A 19347-nucleotide genomic window follows, 5' to 3' on the forward strand; every position below is an offset into this window, starting at 1 on the left:
GGCAGACAACCCTGAGTCTGCGGGATGTTTTTCATGCTCTGGGCCACTGTGACAAATATTGGATGGAAAACTCGGGAGTGGATTTAGGAAGTGCTTGCTATAATTTGGAAAAATGGCAAACTGGAAATCCTGTCCTACCCATGTGTAAGGTCACACTCTCCGTAAAAATGTGCAGAGAGGAAGTTTTCACATGCATGAGGAAATCTGTTTCCATCTGTGTCTTTTCCACACACACACAAAAGGTCACATTTTTACATGATTGAATCTAGTGAGATACTCTTTGCCAGTAGGTGTTCTCGCCTTAAAGGTTAAGGACAGAGTTTTCAGCGTTATGATCAACATTTATTGTCAAACAATAATTTACAGATTAAACATTATCAACAACACAACTCTTTAAAGTATTGATCTGATTTTATGTTAGTCAGTGTGCTAAAGTTGAATTTCTAGATGGTTGCAGGTAAAGACAATTTGGGAAGAAAAAAAAGTTTGCAAAAACAAAATAACTTTGAAATAGACATTACAGAATTAGGAAACTTGAGGTACAATCAATACGGGAAACATGGCAAAGACGTCAGAAGGGTGATTACACTGACACTCTTTCACTGTAGCAGGAGTAGAGCTGACTAACCATATGTTGAAGCATGACAGGAAAAGTCAGACATGGCTATATTATCCGTGAGGATTTAAATCATCCATATCTTTCTTCTCTCAGTGTTGGAGCATCCTCACAGGGCCAGCGTGTCTTTAATGAGCCTCCTCATTGTGGTGCTTACAGAGGTGCCCAGAGAGTCAGTGATCTGGTATGTAATTTTGTAAAGGTACGGCTGGACATCTTTAAGACTGGTGTCAAAAACATTGTCCACTTCAGACTGGGTGGGCATCTTTGGCAAGTATTCGTGGCGATTTATGACCTCAACCACGTTGATCACCTTCTCACCCAGCTTCTCACCCACTTTCTCCCTGCAGATCTGTCTCTCCTGCTCATTGGCGAGGTTGACAACGTTGACCTTGATGCTCCACACCTCCCAGGGAATACACTCGTCAGAAAAAGGCCAGCGGGACTTTTTCTTCTGGTAGAACTCCAGAGAGATTTGGCCCATGCCATCGCTGCCAGAGTTGCTCAAAGCATCCTGTTACAAAAGCATTTCAGAACGTCGTCAGATTACAGGCCTGCACGTGCATTACAGCCAACAACGGCACGTTATAACCACTACCCACCTTGAATTCTGACACAGCCTTCCTGATCACCCTGTCCAGCTCCTCTGAGGACACCCTGGCAAATGTGAAGTCGATGTAATCGCAGTCGAAGTCCAGTGTGCCCACTGTACCGATGGAGTAGGTGCCCTCCTTTTTGTAGTGAAATTTCCCGGTGCTGCGGTGCAGTAAAATGGTGTGCAGCAAAGCCAGCATAGCTTCTTCCACCTGCCTCGACTCCACTGTTACCTCGAGAACTTCCGAGCGACAGTTCATGGCGAAATAATACTTATTTCCATTTACAAGCGACCACACGAGCAGGGCGACGATGGCTGCTCTGTGCCAGCCGAGATGTACTTTGTTTACCTCTGCGGGTGGGCGGGGCCTATTCTTCAAAGCGTATGACACTACACAAAAACACAAAACAGGACGTTTTAAAGGGAACACTACCTCCACATGTAATTTGTGAGCACTAACCGCGGAACAAAGCAGCGGCACTCAGCTAGCTAACTGTTTGCTAGTTTGCTACAAACAGGACAGCAGGATGTAGAACTGATGACGGCAGACAATCTACGGCAAGTCGCGTAGTTAAAAAAAATACTCGTTCTGGTTTTCTTTACGTTGTATCGTAGGCAGCAATTTAATTAAACGGAAAAAATACAAAGTATCGTCCCTGATTAAACTGATGTTTTAAATGCCAAATGTCGACCTAAGTCCGTGACAATGAGTCGGATCGCACGACAACCGGACAACAAAAAGCTCTCGCATTTTTTTTTTGTCGCTGTGCATTCTGGGAGTTACAGTTTGTGCCACATATCCGATTCCGATCGGCAACTTTTTAGTCCAGTCAGACCGAGTCCGGCGGCCGCGGCTGCTCTACCCTCCCCCGGGACGTTTCCCCCCGGGCTCTCGTCCAGTGTCTGGATATCGTCTGGCGGAGCTGCACTGCTGACTCCGGGAAGGAAAAGGTCCTTTTGTGGTCAACTTTTGCGGCGCCACAGCTAATGAAGATACGCTAGTTGAGCGAAGTGTGGCGGAGATTAGCTCACTAAGCTAACAGCCGCATTCAATGAGAGGAGGAGCCGAGTGCCTCTCCGCTGCTCTGTCCGCCCCCGGACTCTACCTTCAGCCGCCTTTGGACGAGGTGTTTACGGACAGTGTTCGGAGGCCGCCGTGGAGTGCTGCAACATGGACGAGAAAAGGCATAATCTGCCCAGGGGCTTGCGATCTGTGCTGTCGTCGGTTCGGGCGGTTTGCCTTCAATGAATTCGCAGTTCCCCCGACCAGGCAACTACTATGAGGCTTCCAGGACATTTCTCCAAGGAGGTGTGTTAAAGGCTGTGGGCTCGTCGCTCTCACTCGCGAAGAATGTCCGACTTGCAAAGCGCCAGGCCACGTTCGGGCTCGGAGGATCCGCAGTGGCTGTGCATGGTCACCCTGTTCGTCGCGTCCCTGGTCACGCTCGTGGTGTATTTCGTGCAGTACTTCCGACAAAGGGGCGAGGGCAACAAGCAGCGCACAGCCGAGGGCGACGCGGCCGAGCAGGAAGCCGCCGCTCTGCTGTCGTGGGCGCTGTCACTGAGAAGCTGGAGGAGCCGCTGGAGAAGAGCCTGGTGCAGGGCTCTGAACGACGAGTCGAGGAAGCGGGGGGTGAGTCTCACCACGACCCGTGGCAGGTGTCCCCCGTGCCGAGGGTTCAGATCGTCATAGTATGGGCCCATATGTTCTCTCCTACATCTCACCTCTGAAGAACCAGTAGCTCCAAATGTCAACCCCACCTTGGGACCTAAGACACCGTTTTGATTGGTGGACATTTCACTCTGATCAGACTCTCAACAGCTGAATGGTTGTGTTCAGGGTTGTGTGTAGTGTCTGCTGTTGTCTCAACCTTCCTGTCTTCTTCTTCACCACCAGGGCGCCCTTCTGTTGACGTTTGAGGAGGATGATCTGGAGGCGGCCGAGCTCACGGTCAGCCGTGTGTCCAGCTTTCAAAAGTCTTCCAGGAGCAAGGTACACCTATTGATAAAGTCAGCGTCATTAATGGAGCTGAGGGGCGTTTGCCTCGCAGTAAAAGGCCTTTTAATTCTGTTTGTTTTAATGACCGTTGTGTTGCCTCCTTGCAGTCATCAATAGATATATATATTTCTGGGAGATATCGGAATTGGATGTGCTCTTGTTGAGTGTGAAGGTCGTGTCTGAAAACTAATAATTTGTCTTCCAAGGCAGCTTCATCGTTCAAGCGGATTGTAGCTGCAGACTCTCTATGGATTTGTAATTTCCTCGTTTATGTCATTTATTGACAAAGGCTATCCTTAAAATCAATCTCCCCTTCCCTAATTCATTTGAGAGGGAGCAAGGAGGATGGTAGCAAAGCTATCATCAGTTATGGACAACGACTCCCACCCCATGCAGGACACTGTCTCTGCACTGAGCAGCTCCTGAAGGAGCGGTACCACAGGTCCTTCCTTCCTGCTGCTGTGAGACTGTACAACCAGCACTGCTTCCAATAGAACACACACACACACACACACACACACACACACACACACACACACACACACACAGGACTTAACCACTCTCAAGTAATTCACGGATACACTTAAAGTGCAATAACTAACTGTGCAATATTTATATTTAGTCTCCATGTGCAACTATTGCTACTGCTTGGTATATAGTTTTTATATACCTTTGTTTATTTATTTAATGTTATTAAATTTCTTTATATATTCTTCTGTCCACTTTGCTGCTGTAATGCCCAAATTTCCCCATTGTGGGACAAATAAAGGTCTATCTTATCTTATCTTATCTTAACCAGTGATGCATTATAGCCTGCATTAGCTTGAATTCATCAACCCTTCAACTTTGGTACAGACATTCCCCCCATAATTTAAAAAAAGAGTAGAAAACGCTTGTAGGATGCTTCCTTTATTAGTCATATAGATTATGTGCCAACCTGCTGCAGAATGTGTTCAAAGCAAACTGCCACCAACAAGCTTTCATTTTTGTTTTAGAGAGGTCAGATAGGGACAAATTGTTTGCCGTGTCACTGGCCTGGTGGGCTTTGCTGAGCTCTCAATGCAAACTCAGCTCTTCCTTTGTGATCACCATGATATGGAACAAAATACCAGGTGTTCTGTTGGAGAATGTGGGGAGTTTAATGAACAGAGGCTTATTTTTAACCAACGGCAGTCTTGTGTGTGTGTGTGTGTGTGTGTGTGTGTGTGTGTGTGTGTGTGTGTGTGTGTGTGTGTGTGTGTGTGTGTGTGTGTGTGTGTGTGTGTGTGTGTGTGTGTGTGTGTGTGTGTGTGTGTGTGTGTGTGTGTGTGTGTGTGTGTGTGTGTGTGTGTGTGAGAGTGTGCGCGCGAGCGCTTTAAGAAGCTTATATATCTGACAAGCTCAGCGCTAAGGAGGAGCGGGGCGACAGGAATGCACCTGCACCTATGTTTTTGTCTCGGTTTCCCCTTACAGTGATTGACACCAAACTGGACAAACACATTCACGCCAACCTGAAATCAGAAAGAATGCACTGAATGAATGGGTTTCTAGTACGGGGGGGGGACTTTGCCATTGTGTGGTAATATACTCAGTTACCACAGTGGAGGTGATTTGTTGTTCACTGTTGATAATACACTTTGAAGCCAGTACAGATGTTCTCCTCCTTTTCACTGAACTTTTAAGAGAAATACGTTGGATTTGTTTCAGCCAATTGAAAAGAATCGCAGTGCTTCGTTTAGGGAGTTTGAGAATTTTTCAAATTTTTTCTGTTTATTTCCTTCGTTAAATGTGTTAGAATCTACTCACACATTAACATGACTGTTCTATCTGAAATCTTTACAGTTTCTTTTTGATCAGTATATTGACACAGCACCTTGCAGATCAGTGCAAATTATTTCCCTTCCTATTTCAGTTGTTTTCATTAGTCGACTACGTGTGTTGCACGCAAATGCTGTCCCCACTTCAGCTCTTACATTCTCTGTAGATTTACATAACACTAATGTCACACTTTATCTTCCCAACAGGCCGCTTGCTGCAGTGTGGTTGGGGAGAGGCTCCAGTTCTCTCTCAGGGCAACATTGTCAGCCATGTCTACAGCAGATCCTTCGATATACACAGTCTGTATAGCTCCACTGGAGCTGAAGGTAATTGCTCTATAGATGGTGTCTTGTCGAAGTCGTGAATTTCAAGAAAGAAAACAATACTCATCTGTTCTTTTGTGGAATATCACTTTAACACTGAGGCGCCCGAAGAACCGACTTACTCTCTTTGGCAGTTATTATGGTGTAATTCAATGGGAGATCTTATTAAATGTGATGTGCCGCTGGCCAGCATTGGCTCTTTGCTGGCAGCAGCATTAGATCAAATGGTTGGGGTATCTTTCTGTGCTTGGCAAATGTCCCAAAGACCTCATTAAGATCAGAGGCAGGCCATTTTCCAGTAAGGCCCACTTTGTCTACATTCACATGTGTCAGGGACCTTTTTCTAGATGGATGATGTGCTGAAATGATGTCACAAGTTAGTAATGACTTAGTCATTACTCTTACCTAGAAATTGTAACCATTTATTTGATTTATCGTGCTTAAATCTGACGGCCCTTAATACTTGGGTAAAATACTTAAGTGTTGGCCCTCAGTCTTCCAAAGGTGACGCACTGGGACATTTAGTGTATATAGAGCCATAGGTTGTGGTTGGCTTTTATCCTCTTCTGAGGTTTAGTGTTAAATGTATGGATACAAGCAGCTATACCAGCTAACCCAATTGTATTAAGGCTATTTTTATACCAATAAGGTGCTTGTCAGAAGTCTTGAGCTCATTGTGCCATAAATACAACCAGAGTGAGAGGCTACAAAGCAGGATTAGAGTTGGGGCATTTTTGTTTTGGTTGTGGATCAGTTGTTGTTGCAGGAACATAAAGGAGGCCCCTTGTCCCCTTTTGCATTGTTTCAGATTTAGTCTGGAAAAGTCATAAAGCCTTTTCAAATGTCTCCTTCCATCCACTGGAACATTTGTTGGCTTTTTGACAGAGGTCCAAGCTAGAATGCTCCTGGCTTTTCATGTTATGAGTGCAGTGACATGTGCGACAGAAGCCCCGCACATTTACACTATACAGTGTACTTTATCCTTTTACACACTTCTGCAACACATGGCCTGTTGCATGTGACGAGGGACACGTGACGTGTGGTGCTAATGCAAATGCTACATTTACACATCTGCATGATTACACAACAGGTAGTCATACAACAGATGATCTCTAAAGCAGAAGCAGTCCATACATCAAATGAAAGCAATAACCTTCAGAAACCATTTCAGTTCTTCAATTCATGTGGAAAGAGGGTTATTATTATTATTATTATTATTATTATTATTATTATTATTATTATTATATAAACCAATTGAGGTCTTATTAATGCAGGCTCTGTAAGGCAGCTGTTTTGTCTTACACTGGAATCCAGGCATGCTGGGACAGGATGGCCCAGTCTGTTTTCCTATCTTCCTCTTTCATGTTTCATGTTCATAACCTCTGAGAAACCTTCTCTGTGTTTGTCCGATTGATTACATGTTTGTTGGAGACTCTTTTGTCACAAACGCAGCAGTGTTATTTTCAAGGTTTTATTACACAGAACATTATTTCTGAGACAGAATACAATGTCACAAAAAAGAAAAATGAAATGATTTTAACGGTAAACAAGATCATACAACGTCCCACTGAATCCAACAGTAACATAGTCATCTAGGTGAAACATCATTCCTTACAATTTTTTAAAATATCAGTCTGTATATAATGTCAAACAGGCGGCTGCAGTTTTGAGTTAGTGTAATGTTTTTCGCTGCCTGACATCAGTCAACAAATTAACTATTACGAAGCCTTTGGAAGGAATTATTTCTAATGCTGTGTGAACTGGTGCAGTGGTGACAGTTTAATGCTTGTTTGGTATTTGGGAATTGAGACATCAAACAACATAGCCACAACAACAGACTGTGAATTATATTCAATTGAGGAACCAAAAGCCCACTGGAACACATGAAAGCAGTTACAGCCAAAGTTTGCCTTTAGTTACTGTAACTCCACCTCTTTTTTCTTATTTAAAACATTCTGAAATCCATCATATTTGTTTTAATGCCTAATATGTGGAGAATCCTTTTTATTTTACATTTATTTAAATACTCCCATAGATTCAATGTATGTGAAATTGATGTTCTCCTCTGTGTTCGTCAGCTTGATCTGCAGATGCAAGAAGCTAAAGACGAGGTCAAGGTGAGCTGGGGACTGTCTCACCTGGAGACAGTGGAGCTGCAAGTGACACCCACTTTCACCCAGGTAATTTTAGGGCAGCATATAATCAGATGAACCTACTGTCTGATACACCAAAACAGATACTATGTAACCTGATTTTATATCACTTAAAGAAATGGAAACTGATTATTGACTTTAAAAACGTATAATAAACATGAGAATGTGGGTCTGTGATAATCTGTGAGAATCTGTCCTCATGGGAATTTATTTCTGTTATTGTGTATATGAGGAGTCTAGAGAAAAGAGTCAGTAGTTTAATGATCAAATGTCATTGTGTTGTATCGAAAGCTTCGAGTCGAGCGATAGTCCAAATCATCTCACCCAGCTGCCCTACTGGTGAAGGAATTGCTAATCGACTGAAAGTGAGGTGGATATTGTGGGGGTTTTCTGTTAACACAATAGATATACATTTTTTAAATATATGTGGGATTTCTCTCTGTCAGGACAACCCCAACACCTCCAGTGTAGCAGCCATAAAGCAGCAGCTGATGCAGCTGTTATGTGCGACGCGCCCCTCTGTGTTGCTGAGCTGCAGGCCTGCTCAGGCCTCGGAGATCAAGGTGAGTGGAAGAGTCATGCCTGTTACCTGACGTCTTAACAGGAATGCCGTGTGTATGCGTGCATGTGTTATTCCAGGTCATTGTTTGCTGTAAGTTGACAAACCATAATCCAGTTCTTGGAGTAACCAACTCATGTGGTTTAAAGGTTTAAAACGACCAAGCAGACCAGAGTCTTGGGAACAACAAAAACAGACATTTATCTTGATTGGCAAATGTCTATATCTGCCTGCTCACTGATATCAGCAATGTCAGACTTTTTTTTTATTCAAGAACTTGATTTTTTTTTCCTCTTTTGAGATTTAGTGTATACATCTAATGCAATCATCCACGTTCATTATGAAAATCAATGCAAATCATGGACAAGCTCAATCTGTCAAGAGGGTTATTTTCCATCCTCTTGTGCAAACTATTGTATTAATGTCTTTTTTTCCACAGTGAATCCTATGAATATACTCCACATTAAAGTGCTTGCGATGTTGTGGTTTTATTCTCTTTTTAAAAATTATTATTTCTGATAATCAGTCCATCAAACTTCTCAGTTTCTCCAATAGTTGGATTGCAGAGAAGCCATGTATGAGATCAGTGTAGATCTGAAGGAAAAAGGCGAGTGGAGAGGTTGTGACACCATGAGCCCAGCAGCTATATGAAAGCGTGAGATGTAGAACCTTGTAAGGTAAACAGACGGTTATTGACCCAAACTCAAATATTCATTTAGCTAAGGGCGTGTTCACAAAAGCTTTTTTTCCCCAACTGCGTCACCTTTTTTACACAAACACCTGCTGGAACAGACTGCATGGTGGAGAAAAAAAGAGACTGCTCTAAAAAGGCAGCGCAGCATCTAACTCTTCTTAAAAGGATCTGGACAGTGTTCACACACAGTGGTGCAATGAAAGTGAATATCAGAAACGACTTTCAAACTGACATTAATGGCACAATTTGTAATACGTTGGATCACGCACATTAACATTCTAGAGTAATGCAGAAGTAGTATGCAGCAGTCAGACGACTGAATACTAATCTTTATAAGCTTTGTGTAGCTTCTGAAATGAATAATCAATTTTCAAACGACTGAAAAGGTTTTTCTGATTTACTTCATCACCTTTGGACCTTTGATTGACCCCATGATGTTTGTAGTAGCACTGACACACCTACAGGAATACCATTGAAATAATTTGCTAGCAATGCTGCGGGTGCAGTCAGTAGATCAGCATTGTCATTCTTTCACTTATTCACTTACTATGGTTTCTTCAATAGGAAGCCCAGGACCAAGTGGTATCACCCCCCAAACCCCCCCGTGCCCACGACTGGAAGCTGCTGGTGAAAAACATCCGGGTGACACTCAATCAGGAGGAAGATGCTGCAGGTCGGATGTTTGTCTCCTTCGTCATTTAGAATTAGTTGTGATGAAGCAGCCATAGCTGTCTATTGTGTCTTGAGCTCACTCTGCCAGCTTTCACAAATCAGCTTCATTTGTATCCTTCAGCTTTATTGACTAGTGCCAACAACATCAACCGTATCCAGTAAGGTCAGTATTAACTGACTGAAAAAGAATGGCTTCTTCAAAAAAGATAAGGATGATAATAATGAGCTGCATGGGTTGATATTTAACCTCCCATTGATTCTCCATTAATAAGCATATTTCCAAAAATGTTGAGTTGTACCTTTAATTACATCAGGATGTAATGAAAGTTTTACAGAAGTTAACAAAAGGAGCTGCATTTGTTAAAATGGCTGTAATATTATTATAATCCTCAGAAGATCAGATCAGTTTAGTAACTCATAGTAGATAATTTTCCTCCAACATTTAGTGCCGTATTTCAAGACTTTGTTTCACTTTAGTAACATAGTCTCTGTTGAAGCTACTCAACATTGAATTTATCATATTTTTATCTTGTCTGGCTTTTGCTTATTTTACCAACACAGTCTGTTTGTCGTGTCCAGCGGCTCTTCAGATAACTGGAACTCTGTGTTGCCGATGCCTGTCAGACGTTGTTATCTACTGGTCAAAGCACCACCGTGTTGTCAGACATGACACATGACAATATGTTCTGACCTAATAAGAGGCATTTAAAACAACTGTCTAGTGATGAAGTCTGGACCATAACGTCAACGACAGCAACTTTGTTTTGGTGGTTGCTGTGGTGTGTCACTCTAATTGTTACAGTGGTTGTCGGGTCGTCTTCTGAAGTATTCTGCAGCAGAAACATGATACCGCATTTGACACTTAACTCTATTTTCCTGCCTCTGAGTGAAGAACAGTTGTGCTTAACTTCACTTGTGACACTTCCTGTCTCTAACGTTCAAAATCTTGCCGTGTTTGTGGCTTATAAAGTTCACCTTTAGACATGCTTCATCCGACTTTGCTCACCCTTTTGTGCCGAGGAAGAGCTCTCAAGCGGTACTTTGTGAGTTTCCTCTAACGTATGCATTATTAATCATATATACAGTGTTGGCTGAAGGCTGAATTCCCCTCTGTCCATTAAAGATAAGCAGTGGAAGTGACCACAGCAAAATTGAATCATGCAGCAGCAGATTTTATTTCATCAACTGTCAACAGATGTTGGAATGAATGTACAGTTAGCCCTTGGACCACAAATGTTTGTTTTTTTCTGTGATGAAAACGGAGATGTTTTTGTCTGTGTTTGTAGGCAGCATGAATCCTCTGTGTGTACTGCAGTTAGATGATCCTCCGCAGAAGTTTAACACGTCTGTTTTGAAGAACACCACCAATCTTTCCTGGGACCAGCCGTTTATTTTGTAAGTTTGACCGTAGAGCCCCGCAACCACCGCTGTCTGTGAGATGGTGTTTGTTTCTCTTATTTATCCGCAGTCAATGCACGTGTTGTAAAGATTAAATTTCTCCTTCTCACCAGTGAATTGAATGGACGATCGAAAAAGCTCAATATTCACTTGATGAATGATGGACAACCTCAAGAGAGTAAGGACAAGCCCAGAAAATGACTGGCTTCCTTTTGATTACAAAGTTGTTTTGTTCATGAACTCTGAGTGTCACGTGCTTTGGCACCGCAACATTAAAAAGGTGTGTTTTCTCTTTGTCAGATTCCTTACTAGGTCAGGTGTCAGTGCCTTTTGATCTTGTAAAGAAACACCCCAAAGGACAGCAAACATTTGCACTCATGACCAAAGACACGTCGACTGGATCACTTACTACTGAGGTAAGTCCACCATCCCAGTTGATGTCTGTGTATTATCACACTCTTCTCTTATAATATCAAGAGTTGAATTCTGCTTATGTATCAGATTTTTTCACTGACACAATGTTACAATATTAACCTTGGACAATGGGAATCCTCAGTTTACCTACCTGGAGCCCAGCGAGGTGCGGTCCTGGCATCCGCCGACCCCAGCTTCCAATAAGAGGGTGGAGATGGACCGCACGGTCATGCCTTGTGGCACGGTGGTCACCACCATCACCGCAGTGAAGAGCAAGCCAAGTCGACCACTCCCACTTGGTCTCAACCTAGGTAAAGCACCTCAGTGCTGTGACACTGCAAAACCCTTACGAGGGTGGCAGAGCTTCACTCAGAGAAGACAGTTTCCCCGTTATTATGTGGAGAATCCTTTTATAGAAGCGCCTTTTATTTATTTTTCTCTTGTAGTACTGCTGATGTAAGAACCGTTTCAGTAGTCGAAAATCTAAATGTTTAGTGCAATGGGATTCTGTTTTCAGATTTCAATGGATGTGGAGTTCCTCTAACAAAACAATGGTATAGGCTGCAATTTCATTGCTTAACAGCAACATTTGATTCGCAGTAAATATCTTCACTTCAGTATTGAAATAATGTGATGATTAACTTACTTTATACCATTTGTATGCAAAGCCCTGGAAATCGCATCACCATTACCAAACAAGATTTTGCAAATTCTACAATAATCACAAAAACACATTTGAAAGATCCTGCAATGGCCGAGGCCAGTTTTAACCAATGGCTCTCTGGATGTAAATAGACTGAGAAATTGTCTATTATGGTAAATTTACAGTATTTATATATTGCGCTTTTCTAGTCTTATCAACCATGCAAAGTGCTTTTACAGTACAAGTCACATTCATCCATACATTCATTCTATTTACCGCGCTTTTACTCCTCCTGAGCTACAGCCGCACATTATGTGGATTGCCATGAAACTTTGTTCCGACAGTCTTGCTCCTCAGAGGATGAATCATACAGACTTTTTTTGTAGCGCCAGCAGTAAGTTAAGATAGATAAAGTTTGCAGGAGATTATTTCTTCTCTAAACATGAATAACTTTAACTCTAACCGTCAAACGCTATAAAATATAATTTTACCAGTACCTTGATTTGTGACCATTAATATCTGTTGCTAATATTACCAACAGTCTGGGCTGCGTCTTGTTTGATGCTGATAAGCAAATGTTAAACATTGCAAACACTCTATTGTCGTGTTTACATTGTCACTGTGTGCATGTTAGCTCAAAGCACAGCCAGGCCTCAGTACAGCCTCACAGAGCGGCGTGCATGAATCTTAATATGACGTCAACTGGAGCTGTGACTAACACCCTGCAACGGAAACAAAGCAAACCATTTATGACGGGGTTCTGTATGATGTATGAAAACTTGATTACATTCTTTAAACAGTTCAAATACACTGTTTCATCCCTCAATAAGTAAAAAATTCTAATTTGACAAATAACAGCTTGTACAAATAGGTGCAGGTGGTTAAAGGAGCTACGTGTCATTGATCCGCTGAACCTTATGAATACTAAATTACAGCTATATAATAGTAAGTTTGTTTTAAATGTGATAACAGACGTTGAAACTGTCTTAAACAGCAGAAGGGACATTATAGATGTAAGTCATTTGACATAAGCAGCACAGGTAAAAAATAATAATAATTATGTTGGTTGAATATCATTTAGCTGCACAGGTTTCAGGTTTCTTTCAGTTATTGTTCATGCTGACTCAATGTTGCTTAGTAATGGCTATTGTGAAAACTGAATTGATATAATTGATGTTATTACTGAGAGCTTCACCTTTCCTAGTCTTACAAGTCAACTGTAAGGGGAAAAAAGCTCTCAGTTATTAGTGGTCCATAGCTGAAATTACACAATTTTTTTCCAACTCTGCAATGCTTATAATCAAATGTTTACAATTACTAATTTATATATACTCATACTTTATATCATATCATGAAGCAATTGATTAATATAACATTGTGCTCCCTCAGATCCTACCCAGAAAGCTGTGATCAAGCCCAAGCTGTCTGAGCGGCGTGTCTCCGAGCAGGCGTCTATGTTGGGGGCCACAGTCAGCAAGGCCTTGTCCTCCTCTGACACCGAGCTGCTCATGCTTAACGGCACGGACCCGGTGGCCGAGGCCGCCATCAGACAACTCCACCAGTCTGCCAAGCAGAAGCTCAAGTCCCCGGTGAAGAAGAGTACCATTATCATCTCTGGCATCACCAAAGTAAGGATGAGCTACTGTCCCAAATCTCAGCAACTCTTCTCTGGTGCATTATACCATTTCACTTTTATTGTTCCACTTGCTGTTTGCTGTTCTACTACAGCAATACACGTTTTGTACAAGTCAGCGAATATATAAAAAGTGTCACACCCGAGGTCACGGGTCGCGGGCCAGTCAGAGCAGTAAAATCACAACAACAACACCAAAGAGGGAAACAAGCCTGCTCCAAAATCGTTTACTGCCCCTTTAACTTATTTAATATACAGGGTTTGAAATACATGGGAATTGCATAGAAGCCGAGGAGTGGCACTTTCTACCAACATTTGTTGAGCTGTTCATCTGTGGTTGATTATGTGAGAGGAAAGAAGAGGATCTTAAATTAAACAAAATGAGGCTTGTCAGGAGTTGCTAATTTGTTGTTTTAAGTGCATTTCATGTGCCCACGATTAAAAGTGGGCCTTCCAGTGAAAAAACTGCCAGAAAGATATCCTCAGAGCTGCCAATGCAAAATAGCTGGTCATTTATGATGACGGAGGAAGCATTTGCATGATGAAACGCAAACGTTAAACCAAAGGAAACATCCCTTTACTCGAAAATGATTTTTAAAAATGTTAATATGCTTCCAGACAGCCATGTCTCAGGACGACGAGCTAGCTTTGATGGCGGGCTACGCTGCAGCGATGGACGCCTCGATGTCAGAGAGCAGCTCCACTCAGGATGTGACCATAGCGATTGCATCGGGGACCAGTAGCCCTCCCGAGGTGTCGGAGCCCCAGGAAGGCCCCAGTGGAATGGGCCGGCCCCCAGAAGACTGGGAGAGCCAGACAGGAGAGGAACTAGACCATACCTCGCTATCCATGTGTGTGTCTGAGGCGAACTGCAAGAAGAGCAGAGGTGAGACCAGCCCACTCACTAACTACTGTCAGCCATGTGACTGTGGATGGACATGGACTATTTCATACAGTAAATCCTACTTAAAATCCTCTGAAAACATATTGCCCTAATGGGAGTACTCAATCTGTTGCTCCTCTGTGATGCAGTCTGCTTTTGTGTTCTTTTCTCTCTTTCCATCCTACTTTGACAACCTTTCCTTTCTGAACTTGCTCCACTGTCATCTTAGAGGAAAGCAGTGCTCAGCACACATTGTGTGCGGATGAGTAAGTTACTTCATGAGTTACTTGCGGTATCCTTAGTACTTTAGTTATGTGTAGTTCCTGCTAGCAGTAGAGTAGAAAACATTGTTTTTAAGCTTTGGTAGTTAAGAGTTCAGTGTGTAGGATCTGTTGGCACTCGCCTACAGCCTTTTTTCAAAGCATGTAGGAAAATCTACGGTGGCCTTCAGGTGACGTAAAAACGTGAAAGGCTACTGCAGAAATGTGGCAAAGGACCTGCTCCAGATGTAGATATGAAGGGATCTTTCTATGGTAATGAAAACATCATTATGACCATTATATTCAATTGGTGCCCTTAAATCCTACACACTGTATCTTTTGATGTAACATTTGTTTGATAATATGGAATATTAGATTTTGATTCTTTGTTTTAATTTTGGATATTTTTAAATACTAATTTGCAAAACGTTGTGTCCTTTTAGGACTTAGGATGTAGGAGGGGGGGCAACATTACTGGAATTACAGATAGCAAGTACATGGTAAAAGGACTGTATTTATATAGCGTTTTTCTAGTCTTATCGACCACTCGAATCGTTTACAGTACAAGTCCAATTCACCAATTCACACACACATTCATACAACGCTGCTGTTTACTGCACTTTTTCTGTCACATTCATAAACAGCCGGGAGAGCTGTCAGAGGCCATATAGGATTAGGTGTCCTGCCAAAGGTTTCAGCATGCTGACTGGGGGATGCAGGGATCAAACCAAAGACTTTCTGATTAATGGACAGCCACTCTGCTCCTGAGCCACATCCACCCATAAAATATATCACAAGGTTATTAATCATTCCAGTAATTCAAACGGATACTGCCTGGAACAATATAATGCAGATTATGTATATCTGACATCTCGTATTGTTATACCAATATGAGTTTTTAGAGTTCTTCTTGAGATGTTCTGAGGAGGATACTAATGTGTTGGGTTTTTGTTTTTTTTGCTGTAATTAATTAGCAGCTTTATGTATTTATGTTTAATGGTGGTTACTGGAGTGCTATTCAATGACTTCACCAATTACAGCAGAAAGTGAAAAAATCAATACCGTGATTGGTCAAAATTCAGAGAATTTCTGACTTAATTTTGAACTGATGAGATTTTGGAGGTGAAAAAAAAAAAACATTTTGGCCATAATTCAACAATTCACATGTCTTTACGAGATGTGTGATGTGAGTCTGAACAGACATGGATGCAAATTGTAACTTGACAATCGGCAAAGGCGAACAGCCGCGAGGCGGTAATTCTCTCCAATAACATTTTCTAACTAACACAAGCTCTGTCTGTGCCACTGCTGCCTTAGCAGTATTCATACTGCTGCAACTTCAGATACTTCAAAGGAATCCTGAATACGCCTGAGGGTTTTCTTCAGTCAGTACACTCACATGTTGTACACTGTGTGCACAGTACATGCACTGGCATAAAGTAGTGTTGTCCAAAAATGAACACTGCCTTTGTGCATACACCGGAGATGACAGTCACAACACGTTTGGCCAAAATATCTACCAGCTGCTTATCTCACTTGACTAAAAATTAAAGTTCTGCTCCTGTGTCATGCAACATTAAAATCACACTGCCAAATAAGATACGTTGGAATGTCTGCTTCCGCCCCGTAGCTAAGATGCAACCGTTGACGGTTAGAAGTGTTTGACACTTGTCTGTGTGTGAACACACCTATGCACTCGAAATAGCAAGTGTGAGTATGAAAGTAAACAGATTGAGACGCAGCACTAGCCCAACTGTATCTTAAAGAATGTGTCCTGTCCTCTGCTTCTGTGCTACAGGCAGCTTCCTACAGAAGAGTGCCAAGCTCTTCTTCCGGCGGCGTCACCAGCGCAAGGACCCAGGGATGAGCCAGTCCCACAATGACCTGGTGTACCTGGAGTCTCCAGCCGCAGTAGAGCGCGCTAGCCGAACAGCCACGCTCAGCCGCATGCTCAGCCGCAAGAGTAAGAATAAGAGTAAAGCCAACGGCTCTACCTCCGCAGGGGAGCCACATGCGTGAGCTCCCACCCTCTTCTCACCTCGGTCCCCTCCCACAACAACAACAACAACCATAACCACCTCCATCTCAAACTTGCACTGGCAAACTTCCTGGCTAACAACCCCCCCCCCCCCAAATGACCAACACGCACACTAGGGCTCCTGGATTTGTGAGTGAGAGCGTGCAGATGGAAAAATATCCTCTTTTATTGACATATCCTGCTCATGTGCTTCCTATAAGAAGCAGATGTTCCACCAAAAGCAAATGTGTGCACGTGTGGATGACGATATTCTGTCCTGGATTGATGGCATTCCAGAGGATATGATTTTGCATGTTTCTTTTATTTGATTTTATGCAACACTTTGAAATATTTTAAGTGCTTTTGTGGCCTTGTTCCGGACAGACGGGCCTGGTGTAGGCCATCACTCTTTACCTCACTGTAGGTAGAGGGTAAGCTCTCCCTGCTGTCAACCGTAAAGTTTCCTACGGTGGAGCAACGGGACCAAAGATGAAGAGCAGAGTGGTATTTGTATGATTTGCACAATTTTCGAGCATTTTTTTCAAAGTGCAATGACAGGAGCTGCTCTTGTGATAGACTCTTCTTAAGGTCTGAGTCATGTTGACAACATTCACAAAGGGAGATGGTCTTTTTACCCCATGACTAGTGCAAGTGGGAGATTGTGATACTACTTTTTGACACTAAGAATATGAAATATGTTATTTAAATCAAGCATCCAACACGTTACATTGTCCAATTCACTTAAAATGCTTGTAATATGATCCCAAATCGATAACAGACAGCTGTTATTTGCGTATAAAATCTGTAAGACAAAGTTATCCAGAAAACGCGAGCCTTGTGTTTAACAGAGATATCAACACCAGTCGTTACAAGTTTGGTATGTTTGGCTTGTGCAGAGGTCGTGTTATCAGGCCCCACCAGCTCCGAAAACAAACAGAGACACTGTGGCAAACCTTAAACTTTAAATATATAGATTGATGAATATATTATAGTTACTCCCCTCTGCAGTGTTTTTAAATGATATGCAACTTGCGTCTTCGTCTTCCCCAATGATTCCTCCTGTACATTCTTTTTATCAGCGGGATTGTAAATGTGTCAAAAGGGAACAGAATGAACCTTTATCTTGGGACTGTGATGCTACACTCGGCCATATTGCTGCATTACGCACTAATGAACTTATTCTATGCTCATATCAATCCTGCAGTGAAATCCTTCTTTTTTCATTTAATGTTTTATCATTTTTTTAAAGATGTAGCTTTGAACACATGAACAAGAGAAAGTGTGAACATGTTTGGGAGCAACCAAATTGTTTTGGCTGCTTTTTTTTTTTATTATCCAGCTAATGATTGTATTTTTTATTTTATTTTTTTCTGTACATCCTGTACTACTGTTTCTCCAGTAAGTCAATGTGCTCAGAGAAGGGATGCAGCACAGTGACGGACAGAATCAACAGATTGCCTTACAGATATTCTGCGGATGTTGCCACGGACGGCTGGTCTCTATGCTTGTTCCTTGACTCAGTGTGACTTTTTTGGTCCTGAGGCTGGATCCACCATCGGAGAACTGAGGGGCCGCAGCGCGTGGGAATATTGTGCCACCGTGTTCCTGCACCATCAGCAATGTCTATAATCAAGAGCCTATGCACGTATCTGTTAACTGAGTGTTTTCATTATTGAGACTAACTGAGAATTAAAAACAATTACTGTTCGTGACAGCGCTCTCCTGCAGACACAGCGTGTTGTCTTTGTATTTCCATGGTTGAGCTGTGATCTCTCATCACCTGCTCTCTTCCACCCTCACTGACAGTAGTCCATCTATAAAAATACATAAAAGTTCAAATTCAGGCTTAATACTATTCTGTAACCATAAAACGGGTCCTTTTAATTGTGCTCCGCATCAGAGTCCTTCTTTAAGGGTTTGTGCTAGCAGTGGCTACAGTTCAGTGAGCAGCAGGGCTGAATGTGATTAATAAACTGCTTCCTGACGTTTTCTTTACTGGCTTCTGTTCTTGTGCACAGTGACCGACTGACTTGACTGTTGCTACAGAACGTCAGTCAGTTCCCTGCAGCGATTGCAGCTAATATACATAAGAGTTATTTCCTTTTCAGCAATAAATATTGATTGAATATCTGAGAGCGTGGTGCAACTTTGAATGTCCTGGCTGTGGTGCAGTCTGCCCACTGCTGATGTAGATCTCATCATGCTGGTATCCTGTTTAACTTTTTGGTCATAAAGGGTGAACAGCATCCTCCTTTGCTGGTTGAAAGTAACTAAGTCAAGGGTAGTTTTGTGGTATTTATATTTTAGTTTCAGTATTGCTATTTTATGGCACCATATAATTCTACTCCACTACATTGCAAATGGAATTATTATACGTTTGTTTAAACACAAAACAGTCCACTTCCAAAACATGAAAGTGAAAGGAAATTATGCTCCAACGAGTCCCTCAAGGGTTTTTTTCTTTTTTGAATCAGTAAAAACAGAATCTCTCAGTGTTGCAGAAACATATCAGCCTGCTCAATAAATTAAACAATAAAAATTTCCTGTTTCCAGGACTTCTTTAAATGGTTAAATGAATAACAGGTTATCTCCAAGCATCGCACTGAGTTACAGACGGAACTGGCTTTAAGAGAGTGATGATATTATTGAGGTTATGTCGTTGTTCCACCTTAGCTCACTAACAAAACTGTA

The 19347-nt window shown here is 42.2% G+C and overlaps 2 protein-coding genes across 3 annotated transcripts; one reads left to right on the plus strand and one right to left on the minus strand.

Annotated features, from left to right (window-relative positions):
• Positions 1-320: 320 nt before the first annotated feature.
• On the minus strand, positions 321-1935 carry atg101 (autophagy related 101). The gene is made up of 2 exons (XM_035624191.2): positions 1219-1935; positions 321-1130 (listed from the first exon to the last, which is right to left on the minus strand). Exons 1-2 carry the CDS (start codon positions 1468-1470, stop codon positions 726-728), a joined length of 657 nt encoding a protein of 218 aa, XP_035480084.2. The 5' UTR covers positions 1471-1935; the 3' UTR covers positions 321-725.
• Positions 1936-2025: 90 nt separating this feature from the next.
• LOC118300107 (C2 domain-containing protein 2) lies at positions 2026-18789 on the plus strand. 2 transcript variants are annotated; one of them, XM_035624190.2, is made up of 13 exons: positions 2026-2844; positions 3109-3204; positions 5214-5333; positions 7409-7510; positions 7930-8046; positions 9301-9409; positions 10695-10803; positions 10920-10984; positions 11107-11222; positions 11363-11531; positions 13253-13491; positions 14115-14382; positions 14609-14664. In XM_035624190.2, exons 1-13 carry the CDS (start codon positions 2563-2565, stop codon positions 14647-14649), a joined length of 1833 nt encoding a protein of 610 aa, XP_035480083.2. In that variant the 5' UTR covers positions 2026-2562; the 3' UTR covers positions 14650-14664. The 2 variants fall into 2 exon arrangements, with proteins under 2 accessions (XP_035480083.2, XP_035480081.2); XM_035624188.2 differs by lacking the exon at positions 14609-14664 and adding an exon at positions 16438-18789 and having other exon boundaries at positions 2029-2844.
• Positions 18790-19347: the final 558 nt, after the last annotated feature.

The sequence above is a fragment of the Scophthalmus maximus genome, chromosome 2 (assembly GCF_022379125.1).
Source record: "Scophthalmus maximus strain ysfricsl-2021 chromosome 2, ASM2237912v1, whole genome shotgun sequence".
In the NCBI taxonomy this organism is placed as follows: domain Eukaryota; kingdom Metazoa; phylum Chordata; class Actinopteri; order Pleuronectiformes; family Scophthalmidae; genus Scophthalmus; species Scophthalmus maximus.